The sequence below is a fragment of the Lacerta agilis genome, chromosome 1, assembly GCF_009819535.1.
Source record: "Lacerta agilis isolate rLacAgi1 chromosome 1, rLacAgi1.pri, whole genome shotgun sequence".
Taxonomy (NCBI): Eukaryota; Metazoa; Chordata; class Lepidosauria; order Squamata; family Lacertidae; genus Lacerta; species Lacerta agilis.
The window spans coordinates 114,006,221-114,030,078 of NC_046312.1; the positions used below are offsets into that span (position 1 = coordinate 114,006,221).

Here is a 23,858-nt window from a genome sequence, read left to right on the forward strand (position 1 = left end):
AAATAATAGTTTCCGTTGTTCCTAAACGGAGCGGTTTTGTAATTGGCTCCAAAAAGGAGGCAGTGGAAATATATGAAACATTAAAATAGCATTTCATTATTTTGCTAAATATGATGCTTTATTTTAGCCCATTAAGAAAGGGGAACTATTTTTAAAAATAGAGAACTTGGAAAAGAGGGAAGGCTTGTCTTGGTTTAGAGTTGTGCAGGGTTTTTGTTTTTTTTAATGAATCCAGTAAATATAGACAAGGCCACCAATCAAAAGAAAGTTGGTTCCACTTAGGACCTTTGACATTTATAAGCTGCAACATATTTATCCTATTGATTTCAGTGGGACCTAAGCATACCTTTCTTACACTGCAGTGAGAGAGGCATATTTATACTATAGATCCCATGTCAGGTGACTGACAAGTGGGCAGCCTATCTTCCTGTCATTTGGCCCTCCAGCGGTGGGAAGATAAGGACCTGGCCTGCCAGCCAGAAAAGGTTTCCCATCCCTACTTGGGAATTACAGCTGAGGTGGTTGTGGTAAGGAACCTCTAATAGAGGAGTCTCCTATTTGAACTACATTTCCCAGAATTCTATGGTGAAAGCTAAGCACCTTAACTTAGTATAAAACCAATCTAAGTCCATTGCGTAGTTACAAACTTTAATATTCTTCATAACTTCTTCAGTAGTGCATGTATGTGTGTGTGTGTGTATGTCTGAGCAATAGGAAGAAAGTAAACAACGTTAACCTCATACCCTCTATTCAGTAAAACCCATCACCTGTGCAAGAATTCTAGTTCTAAAAAATTTTTATCTTCAAGAAAGGTGCAGAGGAATTTTTCCAAGAATGGTTGGTTCATCAATAGATGAGGTGAAGCCATGAAGCACCCACCCACCCTCATTTTCTGCAGTGTTATTGTTGTTACACCTTAATTTATTACCCAGCCTTCCGAAGTCCCATGGTGGATTGCTACAATTAAAACCATGTTAAAAAGCAGTCTAAAACAATTTACAGTCGCAAAGATAGGGTGGGACTTAAAAATATACAACTCAGGTGTCAAAAGGTCAGTTAGTGAATTCTCCTATCCAGTTAGTGAATGCCCTGAGGACATTCCCAATGGAAAGAAGCAGGTAGCAAGTGTATTGCCTTTCCTGGTGGCTTGGCTCCTGATTGCCTTTCAATCCCATCTCTCAGTTCCTGGCTCCTGACCACTGCCCTTCCTTGGTCCAGCCCTCATAATACAACGATGAGAAACTCTTGTGTGGCAACGTAAAAGTGAGCATGTTGTGTAAAGTTCGCAAAATTGCAATAGTTTTACCGTTGTCAGCTTTCTAGATGCTCTGCCTTTGTTAAGAGCTCGTCTGTACAATTCAGAAATAACCTGTAGCGTATCTGTCCTTTGACTGCACCACCTCAAAATGCAAGTGGGAACAGAGAGAGTATGCGTGGATGCTGCTCTACATTGAAATATGTAAAAGTGGTGCTGTGTGGTCTTGCTGATCGGGAGATCGGCAGTTATCGAATGGAGCATGAGAGAACAGGCCCACTATTCTGCCTAAAAAAAATTAAATCTGTTAGAATCTTATGCCATGCCACCTCTGAGATTTCCCTGAGATTTTTTTTTATTAGGTGGGTTAGTGGGAGTGAGGACACCTGCAACTGGAAGCCCTCGCTACACCCTTTTTACCAGATATTCTGCGGCCTCTCTATCAGGATACAAGCGAAGAAGGGGGAGCATGGCAGACAGGCAGACAGGCGTAGGGGCTAGGGAATACAATAGATTATTTTCTAGCTGTACTTTTTTGCAGCTTGCTCACCGGCAGAACCACTGTTGATTCCTGCATCCTTCCTGGAGCTGCCAGACTTATAATTTCTGGAGTTCCGAAAGAAAGGTTTTTGGCCCGAAAACACCTCGCACGGGAGTGGGAGCCGGAACAACACTCGAACTCGTGAGAGTAGCAGCATTTCTCCCTGTTACAGGCTCCATTGTTACAGACTCACAGCAAACCCCACGGGCCACCATTTGGGTGGGCTTTTGCGTTTTTGTGGGGTCAGCCTTCTTCTCCACTCCATGGGGGTGACCCATAACATCCAGGCATCAGGTTCTTTCACATCCCACCTGGAGGTGGATATTTTTGCAGCCTTTTCCCTAAATGCCTCGTCATATTCTATGGCCGTGGCTTCACCAGCCTTTGCGGTTAGGATATTACATTGGTAATTAAATGAACGCCAGCCCCGGTCAAGGTAGGCTGCAGCAACTACCCCAGCATAGATTGAAACCACCACTCACCGAGGAGGTATGGTAAGCATCCATTCTGACCATATATAAAAGCCACTAATTATATAGAAAAGCAGGGGCACTGGCTCACTGAGTCATAGAGTTGGGGAAGAGCTTGTAGGCCACATTCCAATCTTCTGCTCGGTGCATGAAATTTAGAGTTAAAAACATCCTCAATAGATGGTTCTCCAGTCTCTCCTGGAAAACCTCCACCAATTCAAGGTAATTGATTCTGTTGTTGAACTGTCAAAAAGTGTCTTCTAATGCTCAACCAAAATGTTATGCCCATATAAAGCTGTTTGCCACAAAAATCTGTCTTTTTTGGGGGGGGGGGCTGTCAACAGTCGTACCACTGGGTTTCCCAAACTTGGGTCTTCTGCTGTTTTTGGACTACAATTCCCATCATCTCTGACCACTGGCCCTGCTAGCTCAGGATGATGGGAGTTGTAGTTCAAAGACAGTTGGAGACCCAAGTTTGGGAAACCTTGGTCTACCCACTCAGAATCTGAACTCACAAATTTGTTCCCTTTTCTCTGCATTTGAATATTTTTTACTACTATTTTCCTTCCTGGTGAAGTGATTCTATTGCATGTAAAGCAATATAGGCAAAAGAGACCTAGGTACTTTTTCTTCAGTGATAAGTTTTGCCTGTCCTGTGCAGCCTCATTATTACTTTCAGCAAATTAGCCAGCCCTGTGAAACTCGTCTTTCTTAGGCATATATTTTTTCCAAATTCTCAACATATTTCTTGATCAACTTAGTGATATGTTGAAAAATAAAGGATATAGCACATGGTGTTGGGGGTGAGGGGGAAACATCCTATTCTCTGTGTCTATCCACAGGTTCCTTCTAGATCCCTCACAGTTCATTAGGAGGTTGCTCAATTTATTAGGAACCAATCATGCATTCATACATTCTTCCATCTGAAGTGCACTTTTAAATGTTAGACTATACACTAATCAAGTTGAACATGATAATGAGAGCACGTTCACATTGTTAAGGTAAATGATCCAATGCACTCATAGTGAAGACTTATTTGAACTACAATTGGAGCTTTTCATTGCAATATTGAACATTCTGGGGAACTTGGAGTGCGTTGTTTGGAGACTGACTTGCAAATGTCTGATTATCATTATCTTGCTGGCGGTGGGTTGGCCATTTCACTCCTGCTTTCGGTTGCTTTTCTAGGAGTCATTAGAATTTTATGGCAAATTGAGAGCTGGATTCTAGATGTTATGAATATTAATGCTATTCCTTCTTAAAAAGGCAGGCACAAATATTTATTTATTTACGGCACAATCCTATAGATTGTTGCTTAGAGCTAAATCCCATTTTCAGTGGGGCTTGCTCCTGCGAAAGTGGGTATGGTGCCACAGCCTTGTTTCTTTATTTCTATTGATTAATAAACTGCTTCACTGTATAGAGCAAAGATAGATTATGTACATTTTTACATCTTCATATTAAAAGCAACAAGAACAAGATGCCTCCTTAAGAGGGTAGAGGTAAATGCACCTGCTTTGCCAACTCCAAAAGGACCTTGGCCCCTCCAATAAAATACCTGAGGGGGCTGGGCCCCCAAAAGTGGATGGGAATTGCCATTCAAGCGGACCACATTATGTGATTGATTAGACAGGGTCGGGCTTACCTGTCTCCCCCCAATATTTTATTCAAGTTGGCACCCCTGTAGGAGGCAACTGCCATTTTAGGCCCTCAAAATTCAGTGCCCAATCTTTTTTTTTTGCCTTCAGTATCTCTATTATTATTATTATTATTATTATTATTATTTACTTTATTACATCTATACAAAAGAAAAAAGAACACTGAATAAAAAAACAAACAAACAATAACCAAAGAATAACAATGTTAAAAAATTACATGTTAAATTCTTCCTAAAAAACCACAAAATGCATTCAATTAATGCCTACCTATATTCCCAATAATTCAGTTGTAAATAATACAAAGCAAAACATAACATCCAATTCCATATTTCATATAAATCAATTCTATTAACCTTTAGTAATCCTTCTTTCTTCCTTACTTCTGTCCATACTTGTCTATTTCTACTATCTGTTACTTCCCCTTCCCTTACGGCTTCCACTTGTCTTCATCCCAGGTTGTCAGTCTATAGACAAAATTCAGTGCCCAATCTGATGTGGTCTTGGGCATTGTATTTGGGAGGATTTAAGATGGCATTCACATGCTATCAATGGCCTGGAGCCGAAAAGGAGCTCATCTCATATTTTAAAGCCCCACCCACTGCCAGGGGTCTCAGGATTGGTCAGGCATAGATAGTGTGTGTGCAAGTGAGTTTGACGGTGTTGGCTGTTGTAGTGCCAAGCCAAAGAGACGTGAAGCGGGGCCTCCACCCAGCTCTGCCACTGTTAGCCCCAGTCACTTACACACACGGCAGGTAGTAATTTAAAATAATAGTCACGTTCCGCCTCAGTTCAAGAACCATTGGCGGTGGATGGTGCCATCTTAGATCCCCTGAATGCACTGGCCAGTGTGACATCGACATCACACCGATCATTGCATTTGGGATGGGAGGGGGGAGGGGATTTAAGATTGTGACCAGTTGTTGCTGATTCCCTCAAGCTTAAGTTCTGAAATCTCTATCCTACCACATCAAGGGTATTGCAATCTGAATTTGTAGTTCTGGATTTATGGGTGGCAAGAGCTTTGAAGAACCCAGTGGCAGTTGCAGCCTGCATGGTGCACTTAGTGCCTAGTTTTTGCTGAGCAAAAGGCCAATGAAGAGACACAGGGAAGGGAAAGAGCTTGTGGACTGCTACCAGGGAAGTTTCAGTTTGAACAATGGAGGTGCAGCAATATCAATAGATCTTTTAAATGCACTGCTCCACTTGCTTTTTTCTTAGCCTTTTCCCCCTTGGAGTTAGCTGCCTTTCAAATTTTGATTGCTAGACTTTTACTGCTCGGTTGGGGGAAAAGGCAGCGCTGTGGGGCTTACTTAGAGCAACATCAGTCAACTTGGTGCCACGTCGTGAGTTTAGTGGAGGAAGAAAAAGAGCCGGGGAGCATTAGATGAAAGAGGGACCAACTTAGTCCAAGGAGAGAAGACAGGAAGTGTGTAAAAGACTTACTTTGGCCCCACAGTTGTAGTGTGGGCAAATGGATGGAAGCATTTTGAGGCTGGGGAAAATAAGGGAGAAATATGATGGGCTAACATGATGTCTCTTGTCTTCTCCCAGATCTACACGCCCTGTACACAAACACACAAACTCTCTGTTTTCGTTTCTCTCCATTTCTCACTTTTCCAATCTTCAGTTCACTGCATTTCCACCTCAGTTTGCAATTTCTTTAAAAAAAAATGCCCTACTGAAAACGTATCAGCATTTTAGTGTGAATTTATCCTAATATACCAAATTTTTATATGCAATTTCTGCCCGATAGCATGCATTTTCATGTTGTTTTCACTAATAACATGAGGGCCGATAAGCTGGTACTGAATCCTGAAAGGACAGGAGTGTTTTGTCTCCTAAGTTCTCATATCTGGGAGCTGGGGAGGTGCCCTGGATGGAGTTGCACTCCCTTAGCAGAAAAGGCAGACAGTTTGGAGGGTGCTCTGTCAATGGAAGCTCAGGTGGGTCTGTGGCTAGGATACCTTTTTCAGTTCTGCCACAGACCCTTTTGGACAGAGATGACTTGGCCACTGTTCTCCATGCTCTGGTACATTTCTGACTGCATTCCTGCAATGCATTCTATGTGGGACTGCCCTCGAAGATGACTCAGGCCAAAATGCAGCAGCCAAATTACTGGCCTGAGTTCTGTTTGGTTCTCATACAACTCCTCTTTTAAAGGAAGCTGCATTGGCTGCCAACTCAAGGCATAGCTGTCAACTTCCCCCCCCCCCTTTTAAGGGAAATTCCCTTATTCCGAATAGGATTCCTTGCAAGAAAAGGGAAAAGTTGACAGCTGTGACTCAAGGTCCTAGCTCTGTTGGAGAAATGACTCATAATTGAAGTCAGGCCAAAGGCAATCCCAGATCTGATGCATTTGCAATGGTTTAGTTTCCTTTGCTTACCTGTACATACAGTAATTTAGGGCTGCCATACGTCCAGAATTTCCCAGACACATACGGGAATTATTATAATTTTTTCATTAAAAAAAAACTTAACAACTTTTGTGTCCGCATTTTCACTTGAAATATGGCAACCCTACAGCAGCTCCTCTTCCAGTGTTTTAAAGCTATCTGCTCCATATGCTGGTTTTTGAAGAGACTCCTTGGAATAGCCTGCTTAGCATTTGTTAACCTACCCACTGTCTCTGTAACCTCCTTTATGTACTTAATTCAACTAGAAAAACGAGAGATCTGCTTTTCTTATTATTGTTGACTTTTTATTATACGCTTTTGAAAACCCATAGAAACACACACAAGGAGCAAATAAGAGAACCAACATAAATGGAAAGATCCTTTCATTCCTACTCTCAGCCAGTAGGAACATTTTGTTGTTGTTCAGTCGTTCAGTCGTGTCCGACTCTTCGTGACCCCATGGACCAGAGCACGCCAGGCACGCCTATCCTTCACTGCCTCTCGCAGTTTGGCCAAACTCATGTTAGTAGCTTCGAGAACGCTGTCCAACCATCTCATCCTCTGTCGTCCCCTTCTCCTTGTGCCCTCCATCTTTACCAACATCAGGGTCTTTTCCAGGGAGTCTTCTCTTCTCATGAGGTGGCCAAAGTACTGGAGCCTCAACTTCAGGATCTGTCCTTCTAGTGAGCACTCAGGGCTGATTTCTTTGAGAATGGATAGGTTTGATCTTCTTGCAGTCCATGGGACTCTCAAGAGTCTCCTCCAGCACCATAATTCAAAAGCATCAATTCTACGGCGATCAGCCTTCTTTATGGTCCAGCTCTCACTTCCATACATTACTACTGGGAAAACCATAGCTTTAACTATACGGACCTTTGTCGGCATGGTGATGTCTTTGCTTTTTAAGATGCTGTCTAGGTTTGTCATTGCTTTTCTCCCAAGAAGCAGGCTTTTAAATAGGCCTTGAGAACCAATTTGTTTAGATCTGCTCTTAGCCGAGATACTGGACTGCTTTGTAAATATTATTTAATCGCTTAAACTGCTTCTGATTTCCTTTTAATTGGTCAACATTGATTCTATGAGTGCTTCGCTATAATCCACTAAATTCTTAAGCTGCCATTTTGTTTGTTACTGTGTTTTATGTCCCCTGCCCTCTGTTTTTATTTATATATGTAAACCACCTCGTAACTCTTTTGCCCTAAAAGCGGCATAGAAATAACTTGAAATAAACGAAGAATAAGTAATAGAAATGGCTTGCAACCTTATCCAAAGACTACACTCGTGTCACAACAAAATAGTTCGCTCCTAAGTAGAGCTTTTGCCTGAGTATTTCAAAGCTCTAACCTTAATCAAACTGCACAACATTTCTGTGATACAATTAAGTAATAATATGTCCATTTTCCAGTTGGCTAAACTAAGCACAGATAAGTTAATTAACTTACCCAAGAGACTACACAGTATCAATTAATCACTAAAGTAGAAACTGCATCCAGAATCACAATTAATTATAGCCTTGCTCTGATTGTTATTAGACTTTCTTCACTGTAGTGCATGCTTTTCTCTTCGGAACACCAGTACGAGTGTATTCACACATACACACCAGAGACAGCCGCTGAAAAACTCTTGAAGCTTGGAGATTGATTCAATATTCAGTAGGCACATTACACTTCAAGAATCCACATTTTTCTATCTGCCTCCTTGGGTTCTTTGTGGGCTTGTAAAAATGACAATCCATTATGGGACCTATACTTTATTTTTCATTTGGAACCTTATAGAGAGAGAGAGCGATCTTCCTCCCACCCTCTCACCACCTCACCAGATTCTCACATTATCTCCTATACAAGCTGACTTCATACTTCATTTCTGCCATTGATATGCCTATTTTCTGCAGTGTGAATGAACTGCCTGGGGTGATAAATATTAAAGTATATCTGCAATTACATTTTTTCAAAAGAAATTGGGCCTTTTTGTGAATAAAATTATTGCTGCTGTATTTACTCAGTTTCCCAATTTTAATTCTGATCTCCTTGGGTGGAATTTTCGGTCCAACTTATTGGCAAAAGCAATTCAACATCATTTCTCTTCATTTATGTCCATGTTATATTATTTCAGCATAATCATATGGTAGCGCTGTGACTTATGTTTATAGCATGTCATTTATATTTGAAAATGTGAATATAGACATTGCAATAATTCTCATATTACATTTCACTGTATTTTAAGTGACAGCAAAATGCAGTATTCCACCACATTGAGTTACAAATGCTATATAATGTAATCTTGCTAAAACAGCTATTTAGCTTCTGATCTTTGCGGTGTCAAAAATCATTCATTGTTATTACAAAATTAAGATTATGACAAGTATAAAGTCTGAGTAACTGTTATATATTTCCACTTGTTTAATCTTAATGTATAAATTCACTTTTCTGTCACCTAAATTGAAGTATAAAAACAATTACATTGATTTACATTGCGAAAGAGCACTCTTAACTGCATAACATATATCTTTCCCCCTTGTCTCTAAAATGCATATACCTCTTTGCCTTGTCTGAGGGAACAGACAGTCTTGATTCATACATCCGAGACCATTCGCTTGAGATATTTTGTGGATTTGCTTTTGGAGAAGGGTCAGCCAATTATGCTGGTGGGAAATGCTGGAGTTGGAAAAACCATTCTCATGTCGGACAAGTTTAGCAAGCTCTCAGAAGATTATATGGTTGCCAAAGTCCCCTTCAATTATTACACAACATCTGCTATGCTTCAGCGTATGTAACTACCATAATTTCACCTCCTCCTTTAATATTCTGTCTTTACAGCAGCACAACTTCAAAATTGAAAAACCATGCCATTTCACTGCAGACCTGGGAATTAAGTAGTAGTAGTAGTAATTATTATTATTATTATTATTATTATTATTATTATTATTATTATTTATATATACCCTGCCCATCTGGCTGGGTTTCCCCGGCCACTCTGCGCGGCTCCCAACATAATATAAAAAATGTGATAAAACATCACACATTAAAAACTTCCCTAAACAGGGCTGCCTTCAGATGTTTTCTAAAAAGTCAGATACTTGTTTATTTCCTTGACTTCTGAAGGGAGGGCATTCCACAGGGCAGGCGCCACTACCGAGAAGGCCCTCTGCCTGGTTCCCTGAAACCTCACATCTCGCAGTGAGGGAACCGCCAGAAGGCCCTTGGAGCTGGACCTCAGTGTCCGGGCAGAACGATGGGGGTGGATACACTCCTTCAGGTATACTGGGCCAAGGCCGTTTAGGGCTTTAAAGGTCAGCACCAGTACTTTGAATTGTGCTCGGAATCATACTGGGAGCCAATGTAGGTCTTTCAGGTCCAGTGTTATGTGGTCTTGGCGGTACAAGATTATAGCACACCCTTTGTCAGAAAAATAAAAATAAAAATACTGGAGGATCAGTCATGGATCCCCCGTGTGGTTTAGTTGTTCCAGTTGCAAGTCTTGTTTATTTATTTATTTATTTATTTTGACCTAGATGTATCAACACGGTCTATTTTGTGCGCGTTGTGTCTGCCTGCTGTTGTTTTACTACAACCCCCATCACATCTTGTCTTTGACTATACTGGTTGGGGCTGATGGGAGTTGGGAAAACACCACTCTCTGAAAGGAGAGACTGTTTTAGGGTAGCATGACTGGTTCGGCCGCACTGGGCATCAGCGCCACAGGTGGTGCCGCGACAATTGTGAGCTCAAGAGGCAGGGGGAGCCGCTGAAATTTGAGCGCCCCCCCCCCGAGTCCACCGCTGCTGGAAGGCACCACATTGGCTACTCCTGATACAGGGCCTCAGCCACAAAGTCTCTCGTTTCTGACTGGCAGCTCATAATAAATTTCATTCACGTACTTTAGGGTTTTTAGACTCTCTGAGCCTTCGACATGTGAAAGTGTAAATGAATAAGCTCTATATATGACGATAATGATCTGTTTGAGCACGCTAGGTTCTCTATGCCTTTTCTTACAGCTGTGCTTCAACTATTGTTCTCATGCAACTTCTGTTCTCTTTGCAGGTGTTCTTGAAAGGTCCTTGGAAAAGAAAGCTGGCAGAAATTATGCTCCTCCAGGCATGAGAAAATTAATTTACTTCATTGATGATCTTAATATGCCTGAGGTAGATGCCTATGGGACTGTCCAGCCTCATACTTTAATTAGACAGCACCTCGACTATAGTCATTGGTAAACTTTTTTTTTTAAAAAAAAAATAAAGTTTAAAGTTATACATATATGCATATTTGGAAATATTAAATGATTTCTAGCTTGACTAGTATGACAATGAACTGATGAGTAAAGAAAATAGCATGGCACATATTAGGAACCCTTATTTTGCTTATCTGTTGCTGGGGAAAGATTCAATATTTGCACTGGTAGGTGCCCTATATATAGGCAGCCAACTATCAATGGAACTTGGGTACAATGAGATGTGACATGGTGTTGCTGGCAAAGCATTCTGGGAAGTATAACTGGTGGGCAGTGTCGAAGAGCCCCTTGGGCTGCTGTGAGTAGTGTGGAACACTCCCCCCTCTCTCCCCCTCTCCCCCCCTCATTTAAAAAAATCAATGGAAAATGGAAAACCTTTGGCCACCTTGGAAGGTAACTGAAAACACACTCTTAGGAACGTCAGAGAAATTTATTCCACCTCTCCATGATTTTGGGGTGAGTGGGTTTCATTTTGTTCCTACCTACCTACCCAATGAACGGTTGGGGAGAAAAGAAATAAATCCACCCAGCTCTAGTTTAAGCAGTTAGACTGGTCTTTCATACCATGAAATCTAACTTTTCCTGAGAAAGAGCATAGCATGCAAGCTGCACCCTCCATAGATGCAGCTCCCCATAAGCAATTCCTGCACATGCAGTTGCAGGGAAATATCCTGCCATGATTATGGAAACAGCTATTTGGAGGCTACAGTTGTTCGCTTTATTATTTTAAAAGCTTCTGCCCCGCCTAACTAGTCCCACAGGTTTGTTGAAGCAGCTTCCAGAAAGACCTAACAGTAAAAAGGCAACAATATTAAATTAAAAGAATAAGATAGAAGTAATCCCCACCATATCTAAAACAGTCACTAGTGCTGCTCTCCTGATTCCTGAAAGAATTCCTAAATAAGAAGACATGGGTCAGTATCCTGAAGGTCAGGAAGACATTGTCTAAACAGGCCCTTCTTGGGCAGCAAACTCATCACTGCAGAAAAAAGCCCTGGATTTAACCAACAAATCACCCAAAAAAGAGAGGACACAGATTTGCATGGCATATACTAATTTGTATGAACAGCTGAATTGTTAAAAGAATTGCTGCGAATTAAATAGAAGCACAATGCATCTAACCATAGTGGGGAAGACTGGGAGCAGCTGACCTGTGTGCTTGTTCAGTTTGCTCTTCAGGTATTAATTGTTGATGGGCATTTTTGAGGCCCCTGCATTGTGGTTCTTCATCTTTAAACCAGAGCTGGACCAGATGACTGCTGTAACGAATCGGATCTAAGTTAAGGGATTTTCAGAAACCCACGGTGTTTTATGAGTTAATGGGCACCCCAGTTTGAGTGGCAGGTATCTCATGGGAGGCGGGACATTCCGCTCTTTAAAAGGAGGGAGCAGCCGTTAGAGAGAGGGAGTGGTGACTGGAAGAAGGAGGGCGTGGGGCCAGCATAGTGGTGGGTAGGTTAGGTTAGGATAGGTTGAAGACGTGTATATGATGCTGAAAGAAAGAGTTTACACTGTTATGAAACTAAGCTTATAAACGATTGCATTACTGAAACCGTTATGTTCTGAATGAAATAAAGACTTATTATTGTTGAGCTAAGAAAATATCGTTGTTTATTTGGTCCAGCGAGTTATGTATGCTCATGAGGAGGTGAACTCAGGGAAAAGACAAAACTGACCTGCAGGGTGATAGTTTGTGTCTTGGAGTTCCCTCAGGAGGGGCTAGCGGGCGGAAACCCTGGTATTGCCACAGAGTAGCTAAGAGGGCTTAGCTAACTGATATAGTGAGGGATCTAATGAAAGAGAGACCCTGAACTGTAGGCAAAGAAGAGTTTAACCCCTGAAGCCCAGAGCGGAGGATATAACCGGCCATGGCCGCTGGACTGGAAAACTCCCGTTACTAAGAGATTCCCAGATGATTAATAAAAGGGGATTGACATCACAGACGGACCTCAGAGGGACAGGTGGGGTGGATTGAAATTTGACCCAGAACACCTGATTAGAAATTCCCTTAGTAACAAGGGGAGAGTGTGAAGGGGAGGTTCTTCGCAACTGCCCTCTGTAAAGTAGGACTCGTGCACATCCTATATATCTCATGGAAGCAAGATGAATAACGTAGGAGCTGCCTTACACCAAGTCAGGCTATTTTCTCGTTTAACCTGGTATCGTCTACCCTGATTAACGTGGGATCTGCAAGGTCTCAGGCAGAGGCTTTTCTTCCCCATTACCTGTTACCTGGTTTTGACTGGGTGAATGAGTTCACAGTAACCCTGAACCACATCCATGCCTTCTTCAACCCGTTTCCAAGCGCAGAACTGCATCTGCTGCACTTGTCGAAATTGGTTACGGCATCTCAATAGCCTTGTTAAAGGGATGCCAACATTGGAAATTCTCTCCTCCATACAGGAGATGCTTGAACACTACTGTCATAATTTGATGAGAGAAGGCCAAATTTAGGTCCTGTCAGTCTTCAGAGTTGCTTAAGAGACTGAGAATTATAGGAATCTTGTGTTAAGAGAGCAGGGACAAAAGAAAGGTTTTCAGATCTTTTAACAGAGGGCTACATAATCAGACTTTCTTACAGCAGCCTTCAGTGTGAAGATATGTCAATAGGGATCTCAAACTGTGAATATACAATTGAGTTTTATTATCTCTTTGTTATTTTGTAACTACATAGGTATGACAGACAGAAACTGATTTTGAAAGAAATTCACAATTGTCAGTATGTCACGTGCATGAATCCCACTGCTGGAAGTTTTTCAGTAAATCAGCGTCTTCAGGTAGGTTGCCATAAGTGCCAAATGTTAGCTGCCTATTCCTCCCTCTTCTTCCCCAGAATAATATTAAAGCGATTTTAATTTCAGCAAAAGAGAAAATCATTAACTTTATTGTGTGCACTGGTGTTTCCACCTCTGGAGATAGAGTTTTTTTGGGGGGGGGGGGTTATGTATGTTAAAAATACTCAAGCACAGCTTTTTCTCTGCTTTCTCCTAATAATACTAATAAATAATGATATGTGAATCATTGGACTAGATACAGAGCTAAATAATATGATCAGGAATGAGCACAACTAGGTCCATTCACACATAAGCACTCATTGGAAATAGCTTCCTAATCTGCAAAAGTACCCTCTGAATGTGAATGGATGCCTGACTTGAATAAGCCAGGTGAAGTATTTTGTGATGAAGTGAAAATCATCATGAATGAAACAAAATTAAAAGCACAGGAGGATCACTAGTTGTCGGGGACCGTGCTGAGGAGGGCTGTACTGAGGAGGAATGGTGGGAGCTACCTCCTCCCCCTGCTCCTAACCAGGATCCTGAATCTTCCCAGGAGCAGGAGGACAGTGTAGATTTGGAACAGTGGTTTGCAGAGGGATGTAGTTCAGAAGGCAGAAGCTGAGAAATACTGGATGGGGAACAGTTAGGAGAAGAAACACTGGGAGGGAGAGGGTTAACAGATTCACTGTCTCTGGAAAGCATTCCTTCGCTCAGCCCAAGGTCCAGAAGAGTAGATAAGGTGACAGCACAGAAAGCACAATGGTTATGAGCTCAGGTTGCAGTAGTGACGTGGGTGACTAGGGAGGAAGTGGGTGGAACGCTTAATTGTGAGAGCACCTTCATTCCTAGGAAATGGATTCTCTCACTGTGATCATTAAAATTTCTAACTGGTAAGAAGACTCCTTTTCCTTTGTTCTGCTTATCTACTGCCAAAGTGGGGAGGAAGCGGGTTCCCTGAAGCATGACACTAAGCAATCTAGGATGGGAGACTGGGTTGGGCTTCATCCTTTTCCATTGGCTTCTTGGAAGCATCTTGTTGAACACTTTTTGGAAGCAGGATGCTGAACTTTGGGTCTGGTCCAGGAGGGCTCTTCTGATGTGTAGGATTTATTTATTTTTAAGCAAAGTATGTTTCCCCACCCCCCCCAAAAACTTTTCAGCTCCCTTTGAAAGTTGCCTTCAGTATTTCAAATATGCAAATCAAATAGTGGCTATATAATTTACTCTCTCCGGTTTTCTTCTTCCCCATCTTCCTTTCCCCCCTTCTCTTTCAGAGACATTTCTCTGTGTTTGCTGTCCACTTCCCGGGAGCAGATGCTTTAGCAACTATCTACGGGAAGATAATGAACATGCATTTCCAGCAGGAGGGATTCTGTCACAGTATAGTGAAGTCTGTCGGCACACTTGTCCAAGCTGCCATTTCACTGCACCAGAAGATGACGCAGAATTTTCTACCCACAGCCATCCGATTCCATTATATTTTTAATCTGAGAGATTTGACACGCATATTCCAGGTAATACAGTTCACTCCTTTCTTTGTTTCCAGTTGTTCAGAGTTGTTGTATGACCCGCATACAGTGGACCACATCCAGCCTAGGACATTTTGCCACTCGAGGCAAAAACCCACCGCTGTTCCCCACCTCCGCCTCCTCGGACGTGCCCCTCTGCTGCCCTGCCCCCCATCTACTGCTGTCTCTATAAATGCCCCTTGCCCCTTCCTCTGCTGTGTGCATGGTCTGCCCTGCTGCTATTGGGGGGGGGGGCGGGTTGACCACCGCAGCAGTTCACACCCACAAAGGAGTAGGCAGCAGTGGGGCACAGAAGTGACATGGCACACGTAAAGTGGAAGAGGCAAAGGCAGTGAGCAGCACACTCCTTGGACCCAGATCTGCCACCTGAGGTGACTGCCTCGCATTGCCTGGTGAGCGAGGCAGCCCTGCAGTAGTCTTACAGGAGGAAATGGCTGGTCTGTGCAGTAAAAAGCAGGATCAGTGTTGGATCTAAGTTCATAAATAATATTTATTTGCATGGAATTCTAGCCTTAGAAAAGCTTCATTCTGTGGTGGGGGTTGGAAAATAAGACTACGGACATATCCGTGGTATAGCATTGGGTGTGTGTGTACAGGAGCAGTTGAAGTGGGCACAAAATTGTTAGGGGATGCAGAATTTCAGCACCCGGCGCTGCCTCAATACAGCTGCACACTTCTGTCGCTGGGCTCTGTTGAAAACTGCTTCTCCGTGTGTAACAGGAAGTGAACTCTCCAAACAACAGGATGACTCTTCTTATCTCTGTGGCTGCAATCTCCTGGGTGATGTGGATGCCATTAGGCAGTTAAATGCGTCCTCCCTCCCATTCACCCCTCCATGCAGCCCCTGGCACTGGCAACCCACGGTACGCCACCTGTACACATTAACAGCTTAAAATACAGTGAGGTCATTTCTCCCTCTCTGAGTTTCAAGTCATATTTGCATGCTGTTGTACACACCAAAGGGGAGTAGGGATGTCTCAGACAGCTGTGCATCTCCCCCCACCCCGCCACAACCCCAAGTCCTCATGAAGCTGTCATTTACGCTTACGCAGTGACTGTTTCACGCGTATATACCTCAGCTTAACTACGAAGTGGATTTGGCTTAAGTTTTCATTTTGGATTGAAGTCAGTTTGAGGGGAAATGCATGAAACAGCATTACTTCTCAAGAAACAACAGAATAGCTCTGCATCATGGGTAATGTGTGTACCCAGATTTAAAAACCAGCGGTGGGAGCACACTGGAGCCAGAGGAAATAGGTAATGTGCACACAGCCATAGTCTGAGAAGGGAATGCTGTAAATAGAGTGAAGCTTGTTCTTGAGGCAAAGTATAAAAGCATGATTTTCAGTCAAATGTAAATTATAGATAGTAAGGGTGGGAGGAAAAGGAATTGATGTTCACAAGGCAACCATAGTACCTCATTATAAACAACACTTTGCTTTTAGCTGCAAGCCATTAATTGCCTATCAAAAAATATGCATATATTGTGAATAGCAAAGTCACACATTTGTGTGTGTGCCAGAGGAGTACAGTTTATTGAATGGCATATTTAGGTACTAGTTCATAAACTGATGCTCAAGAAAGATAATGTGCAAATAAACACTTCAAACTGTTTTGTAGGGTATGCTTTTCGCATCCCCGGACTGCGTGCGGGCTCCTATTGACTTGGTCCATTTATGGTTTCATGAATCTTCCCGAGTCTACTCTGATAAACTTATGGAGGAAAATGATATCGAACATTATAACAAAGTGCTTATTGATACAGCCAAAAGGCATTTTGAGGTATGTCTTGAGTGTGACTTTGACCATGAAACATTCCTATCTGAGGCGTGTTTTTCATCTACAGAATAATCATTAATGAAATGCATTGACTGAAGCAGGAAAAGCGGGTTGGGCAGATCTAATTGATTCAGCTGAAGATTGTGAATTTCCTCAGTAACCATATGCTTTAATGGTCATCATTGGAATGAAGACAGAGGAAGATAGCACAAATGTGAGCCTATGTCAGTGTTACATTCAATAAGATGGTGGTCAGGTGTTTTCAGCCTGGATTTTTGAGGTTGAGAGTGATCTGTCTGCTGAATATGATTCTGAGTGTATACATTGGAAAGGGAATTGATTGTGTGACACATGAAGGACTCTTGGTTTTTAGTTGAAGATTTAGTACCCACAACTGGGGCTCACCATGGGCATAACCAGCATACACATGTATGTTTGCGTTAAAAGTGGATCCCAAGTCTGGGACTAAAAACTTGGTCCCAGAACACAGATGCCTTGTCACATGCCCACAACGTAAGTTTATAGCCACCCCTTTCACTACATCCCTGTCAATAAGTTGCTGAAACATTTCTATAAAATATATGAGAACTGCATGAGGCTAAGGTACCATGTTTGCTGTCAAGCTGCCTTGAACTGCTAGAGAGGTGCAATAGAAGTAAGAGTTTCAAGTAAATTGCTGGCATCCGTCTGTCTCAAGAAACAATGGAGGAGTGCACCTTCGGGGGTGAAGTCAAACTGTTGGAAGATTGCAGCACTTGCTGTTGCTGTAGAGACCGATATGGGAGCGACATGTTTTGTTGCAGCTGGGGCAGATGAAGGTGTCGGGTTGTGCTGCTGCAGACACACTATGGCGTTTCAGCCCCATGTGCTCCTCCCAGTGGTCATTCCTCCTCTGCTCACTGCTATGGATACATGACCTATCTACCTGTCTCCAGGCACTGCGGTCATCTGCAAGTGATTCCCACAGGGCAGGGTTGATGTTGCCAGTCTTCATGTCACATTTGCAGACATCTTTATAATGCAGAGTTGGTCTGCCAGTGGTCATGCAGCTTGAACCAGGGGATCTTGCCATTCTGCGGGCATGACCAAGCCAAGATAGATGTCACTGAGACAGGATTGTGAACATGTTGGGAATGTGGGCTTGGGAGAGCACATCTTTGTTGGAGACTATGTACTGCCATGTGGTACTTCAGTAACTTAAGGGACCCGGGTGGCGCTGTGGTCTAAACCACTGAGCCTCTTGGGCTTGCCAATCAAAAGGATGGTGGTTCGAATCCCCGCAATGGGGTGAGCTCCCATTGCTCTGTCCAAGCTCCTGCCAACCTAGCAGTTCGAAAGCACACCAGTGCGAGTAGATAAATACCGTAAGTACCACTGTGATGGGAAGGTAAATGGCATTTCTGTGTGCTCTTGTTTCCATCACAGTGTTCCGTTTCACCAGAAGCAGTTTAGTCATGTTTGCCACATGACCTAGAAAGCTGTCTGTGGACAAACGTCGGTTTCCTCAGTCTGAAAGTGAGAAGAGCGCCGCAACCCCATAGTCACTTTTGACTGGACTTACCTGTCCAGGGGTCCTTTACCTTTACCTTTTTTCCTTCAATAACTGTGCTCTGGTGCTCACTTTCAGGTCATTACGAGGCTGGTTTCACTTTTTCATACAAAACAGGAAAAAGAAAAGAATGCCAGCTTTAGCTTTCATGTTCTCAGTCTGAGCTGGATTGTGGCCTTTTAGTTCTCTAGAATGGAAATTTATCTGACTCAGACTACAGTCCTGTCTGCATTTACTTTGAAGCAAGTCCTATTGAGCACATTGGGATGTTTCTGAGTAAATGTGCAAAGGATCTGGCTACAAATCAAGTATTTTGCATTGTCTTGCCAGAGAGATTTGAGAGTGGCCGTACCTCAGTGGTAGAGCCTTTGCTTTGCATACAGACAGTTCCATGTTGGACCTCCAGCATCTCCTGGAGAAGCTGGGAATGTCCCCAAGTCTTGAAACCCTGGAGAGCTACTTCTAGGCTGGGTAGACAATACTGAGCTTAGGAGGACAAATGGTGTATGGCAGCTTCCTCTGTTCCTGAATTATAATTCAGCCTCTCCGACTATAATTTCAGCACCCTCTATTTGTTATCGAGTTTAAAATTAGGAGAATCGATACAGTGAAAGGGTTAACGTGCAGGATGAACACTTGTTTGTATCTCTGTGTTGTTGCCACCAGGGTGTTGATGAGCACATATTTATCTATAAGCCACTAATTTACTGCCACTTTGCCCACGGTGTTGGAGAACCTCGTTACTTTCCAGTATCTGATTGGAAGAAGCTGACCAGAATTTTAACAGAGGCGTTAGAGCACTACAACGAACTGCATGCAGCAATGAACCTTGTTCTCTTTGAGGATGCCATACAGCACGTGTAAGTTATTTGAGTCTTGGCGTGTGTGAGAGGTGCCGCTTCGATGCAAACAATACACTGATGTGCCAATGTATTTACAAAGTATTTGAAAATGTCCTCCTGGAAAGGTTTAGAAAAGGGTAAGGGGTGCTTGTAAAGCGGCCGAGTCTAAGCGAAACTTTTAGCACAGGCTAACTATAGAAATGCATCTGCATTGTTTTTTTAAAGGAGCCTAGGTCTATGGTAACCCATTGGCTGTTGCTCAGTGTGTGACCAACAGGTACTCTCCTGCTTAAGTCAAATCCACAGTAAAGCTCAGGGGCAGATAGAGACATGACCTGTAAGGGTATTTTAAGATTCGGTTTATAGAATATTACATTGCTTTCAAATATTTTACAGTTCCAGGTGTGTGTCATGAAAAAAACAAACCCTGATGCTTTAAAATTATTCTAGATGAAATACAGAATAATTCTGGGTGAAATGAAAAACATGAGCTCCCCTCTCTCAGGTCCTATGGCATTTCTTGCTAGGAGCTTGCTCGTTTCAGTGAAGATATCAATGTATAATAAGGACTGGGAGGATATACTGTAATTATGAGGTGCATTTCAATGTTCTAAATTTCCCTACTTTTATCGTCATTCTGTCACACTCTCATCCTACTCCATATGCTGTTCGTATGGTAGCTTTGAATGGTGAATCCATAAAAGGTATCATTCATATATATGTATGTATGTGTGTCTACACTGTATTGTATCAGTTCTAAAGACCGGCACTACATTCATCTATATTGTGGCCCAGTTTGAGGATGCCTCATCAGCATGGCAATGATGGAATCGTTTCCGAAAGAGTTTCTGAAAGGCTCTTCCGTCGGAATCTGCAACAGAAAGCAAATTAATTTTTTCCTCTTGTTTTGTTTTTTTGTTAATCAAGAAAAACGCACTTAATTACTCTGGCAGGAAGTCATGCATGTAGAGGCTGAGCTCAGCCTGAGGCCAGACGTCAGCGAGTCTGAGCTAGGATGAGTTCTTGAGAAAGCTTCAGTCCCAGCAGAGATTGATCTAATCAATAAAAAGAAAGAAACTTATTCTACTCGCAGTCCTTGTTTAAGAAACCTCAAACCACATGGCTATTAAACCCAGCACTAACAAAGTTTTGTCATCATCTTGCCACACTGCATGCTGATGGTGAAGTGGTAAGAAGAGAGTTTGTTTGATAAAGGCTTGGATCCAGAGAACCTTGTCTACTTGAGCAGCTGTGTAATGTGTATGGCTAGCTAAAATAATTGATCTACCACTGCTAAACCAACACTTCCAACAACACCAAGCAAATGGTAATACAGTCAAACCTTGGAAGTTTAACAGAATCCGTTCCAGAAGTCCGGTCAACTTCCAAAACGTCCGGAAACCAAAGCACGGCTTCTTATTGGCTGCAGGAAGCTCCTGCAGCCAATTGGAAGCTCCAGAAGCCACGTCAGACATTCGGATTCCAAAGAATGTTCGCAAACCGGAACACTCACTTCCAGGTTTGCGGCGTTCAGGAGCCAAAACTTCCGAGTACCAAGGCGTTCGGGATCCAAGGTACGACTGTAGTGGCCACCATCTTTTGTGTGTTAGAGAGAAGAAAGGCGGTGGTTCCGCCTGTTTTGAGGGCACCTAAATCATAGAATCATACGGTAGCTGTTTCAAAAAGCTTGTCTACAATATAGCTTCCAATTCAGAATCGGGTTCATTCTTCAGCCTCCTTTAGTTATCAACTTTCATTTAAAAGAAAAAGCAAGTTTCCGATTCTCATGATCATAGAATCTTAGAGTTAAAAGAGACCCCCCAGGGGTCATCTAGTCCACCACCCTGCAATGCAGGAATCTCAGCTAAAGCATCCATGATGGATGGCCATCTGACCTCTGCTTTAAAACTTCCACGGAAGGAGAGTCCACAACCTCCCGAGGGAGATTGCTCCACTGCTGAACAACTGTTACTGTCAGAAAGTTTTTCTTGATGAACAAGGTGCCAGTTCGTGTAGTGGTTAAGAGAGGTAGACTTGTAATCTGGGGAACCGGGTTCGCGTCTCCGCTCCTCCACACGCAGCTGCTGGGTGATCTTGGGCTAGTCACACTTCTTTGAAGTCTCTCAGCCTCACTCACCTCACAGAGTGTTTGTTGTGGGGGAGGAAGGGAAAGGAGAATGTTAGCCGCTTTGAGACTCCTTCGGGTAGTGATAAAGCGGGATATCAAATCCAAACTACTACTCCTCCTCCTCCTCCTCCTCCTCCTCCTCTCCCTCTTCTTCTTCTTCTTCTTCTTCTTCTTCTTCTTCTTCTTCTTCTTCTTCTTCTTCTGGAATCCACCCCAACTACTCTGATCTTCTTCCTCCTTGCCCTTAAAAAAAGAAGAACCTTGATTATTATTGATGTGAGTGGGTTTTTTTAAATTTACATTTGCTATTGGTGGCAGCAACCGCACACTCTTCCCTCTATTGGCTGGGTGGCTGGCAACCTCGCTGCAATGGATTGGGGCCATTTTGCCCCACAAGGAACTGCTGTGCTTCTGGGATGGAAAAAAATATACATGTTTGCTACACATTTTTATATGCGTTTTACCCTAAAATACAAAATATTTTCTGTGTATTTTATACTAAAATACACATTTTTAATGAGCAGAGAACTGTACCGCAGATTTGGAAAAGTTTGAAAAACAAAAGATAACTGCTTTCTGATCTGCATGTTTGTCAAGGAAGTGAACATCAGGGGCTTAAAAATTCAGACCAAGTGAAATTCTCAAGCATCCTTTGGCCTTAATTACTTGGTGGTGTTGCCACAAGCTTTTCTTATTATGACCCATGTGAATGTGTGCCAGGATCACAGCTCATCATATACCCTAGAAAACATTTGAGCAATGAAGACGCTTCCAATGTAGTGCATGTTTCCAAGATCAGTTTACCACACTACAGTGCCCTGGGACATAAATGTGTGATCACTGGTCTATTTATTTGTATTTTAAATTGTTGAGCAAACTGTCCCACAGTCTGACTACAGCAGTAACAACGGAAACAGTGACTGTATACTAGATGTTAGCAAGACCTTTTATTCAGATTTAATGTTATGTTTTATTACATAGCACTGTCTCAAATGTACCACCATTCAGTTGTAAACTGCATTTACAATTTACCTTTGACGTACGCAAGCTTAAACTGTTAAGTTCAAAGTTGCAGGAAATTCAAACTTAAATAAGTTCTTCAGTTCAAGTCCCCCTCCCAAGTCCATGGTTATTAAAAAGGTTGATCGTAGGGCTATCAACTTTTAAATAATTTAATAGGTAGATTAATTAGTGAACACTTTAATAGCAGCTTAGTTATTTCCCCCTATTAATTGATGGAGGGTCATTGAAGGGCAAATTTATTTGCAGACTGCACAGATGCTTAGGTTCTCTTCTCCTTATGCCACATATAGTGATCTTTCTATCCTACAATTTTCAATAAATGCTCTGCAATATTGTAAATTAAGAGAAATGCCCTTCCTTCAGTACCTTTGAGAAAACACCTTTATTGATTTCTAAATATATTTTGGAAATATAAACTCAGTCATTAATGGACTAAATAACTTTAGGAGGTTGATAGGATTGTGGCATAATTATGCATGCTTAATTGGAAGTAAATCCTGGTGTGTAATCCTAATTTAGGATGTAATCTGAATCCCACTCTAGGCTGTAATCCCAATCCCATTTACCTGGGAGAGAACCCCCATTGAGTTCAGTAGGACTTACTTGTGGGTAGAAATGGTTAGGATTGCACTGTTAGTTTACAACCATAAATATAGTGGATAGAAAGCCGGTTGACTTTAAAAGATCAATCTTTGCAAAACGTAATCTGCTCCTCCCTTTAGCTGCCACATCAACCGCATTCTTGAAGCTCCCTATGGAAATGCGCTTCTGATTGGAGTCGGAGGAAGTGGAAAGCAAAGTCTGTGCCGCTTAGCTGCTTTTCTCGGCTCACTGGAAGTCTTCCAAATCACCCTACGCAAAAACTACGGGATTCATGATCTCAGGGTAGGTCACATAGTGCACTTTAAGATTCTGCATTCAGATACAGTCGCAACTTGGAAGGTGAACGCCTCGTGAATCGAACGCTTCAGCTCCCAAACGCAGCAAACCCGGAAGTGAGTGTTCTAGTTTGTGAACGTTTGTGAACTGTGCCTTGGTTTCCGAATGTTTTGGAAGTCGAACGAACTTCCGGAACGGTTTCTGTTCGACTTCCGAGGTACGACTGTATCATAGAATCATAGAACTGTAGAGTGGGAAAGGACCTCAAGGCTCATCTAGTCCAACCCCCTGCAATGCAAGAATCTCAGCTAAAGGATCCATGACAGATGGCCACCCGACCTCTGCTTAAAAACTTCCAAGGAAGGAGAGTCCACAACCACCTGAGGGAGACCATTCCCCCAAGATCCTTTTCACTTGTTCTGCTAGTAAGCCATATGCTTACTATTGTCTTATATTGGTGCAGCTGGTTATTCCTGCCTAAGTGCATGACCTTACATTTGTCCCTGTTGAAATTCATGTTGTAAGATCGGGCCCAGTTCTCCAATCTGTTAAGGTCATTTTGTATTCCGACTGTGACATGTCTTTTGAGTTTCATACATAATCTCCTGGCAACGGTAAAGCCTTGTCAGAGCATACATTCTGGTATAAGAGCATGAGATGTGAGCGGGAGAAGCAACTGCAATTCCAGCCTTAGATGAACCATGCAGAATTTTCTTGGAGAAGACATTATTGTCTCCCATCTATAATATGGGACCTACCTAATTGGATGGTGGTGAATATTAAAATAATATACACAAAGGCCTTGGGA

The 23,858-nt window shown here is 42.5% G+C and overlaps 1 protein-coding gene across 1 annotated transcript in view; it reads left to right on the top strand.

The window, feature by feature from the left end:
- LOC117057138 (dynein heavy chain 11, axonemal-like) overlaps positions 1-23,858 on the top strand; it is a 205,127-nt gene that overhangs the window by 77,195 nt on the left and 104,074 nt on the right. The window contains exons 31-37 of the mRNA XM_033167945.1: positions 8,878-9,082; positions 10,358-10,523; positions 13,219-13,321; positions 14,596-14,835; positions 16,471-16,632; positions 18,845-19,038; positions 22,894-23,056. Of these exons, the coding sequence (XP_033023836.1) occupies positions 8,878-9,082; positions 10,358-10,523; positions 13,219-13,321; positions 14,596-14,835; positions 16,471-16,632; positions 18,845-19,038; positions 22,894-23,056 (1,233 nt within the window). The remainder of the gene's footprint in view (positions 1-8,877; positions 9,083-10,357; positions 10,524-13,218; positions 13,322-14,595; positions 14,836-16,470; positions 16,633-18,844; positions 19,039-22,893; positions 23,057-23,858) is intronic.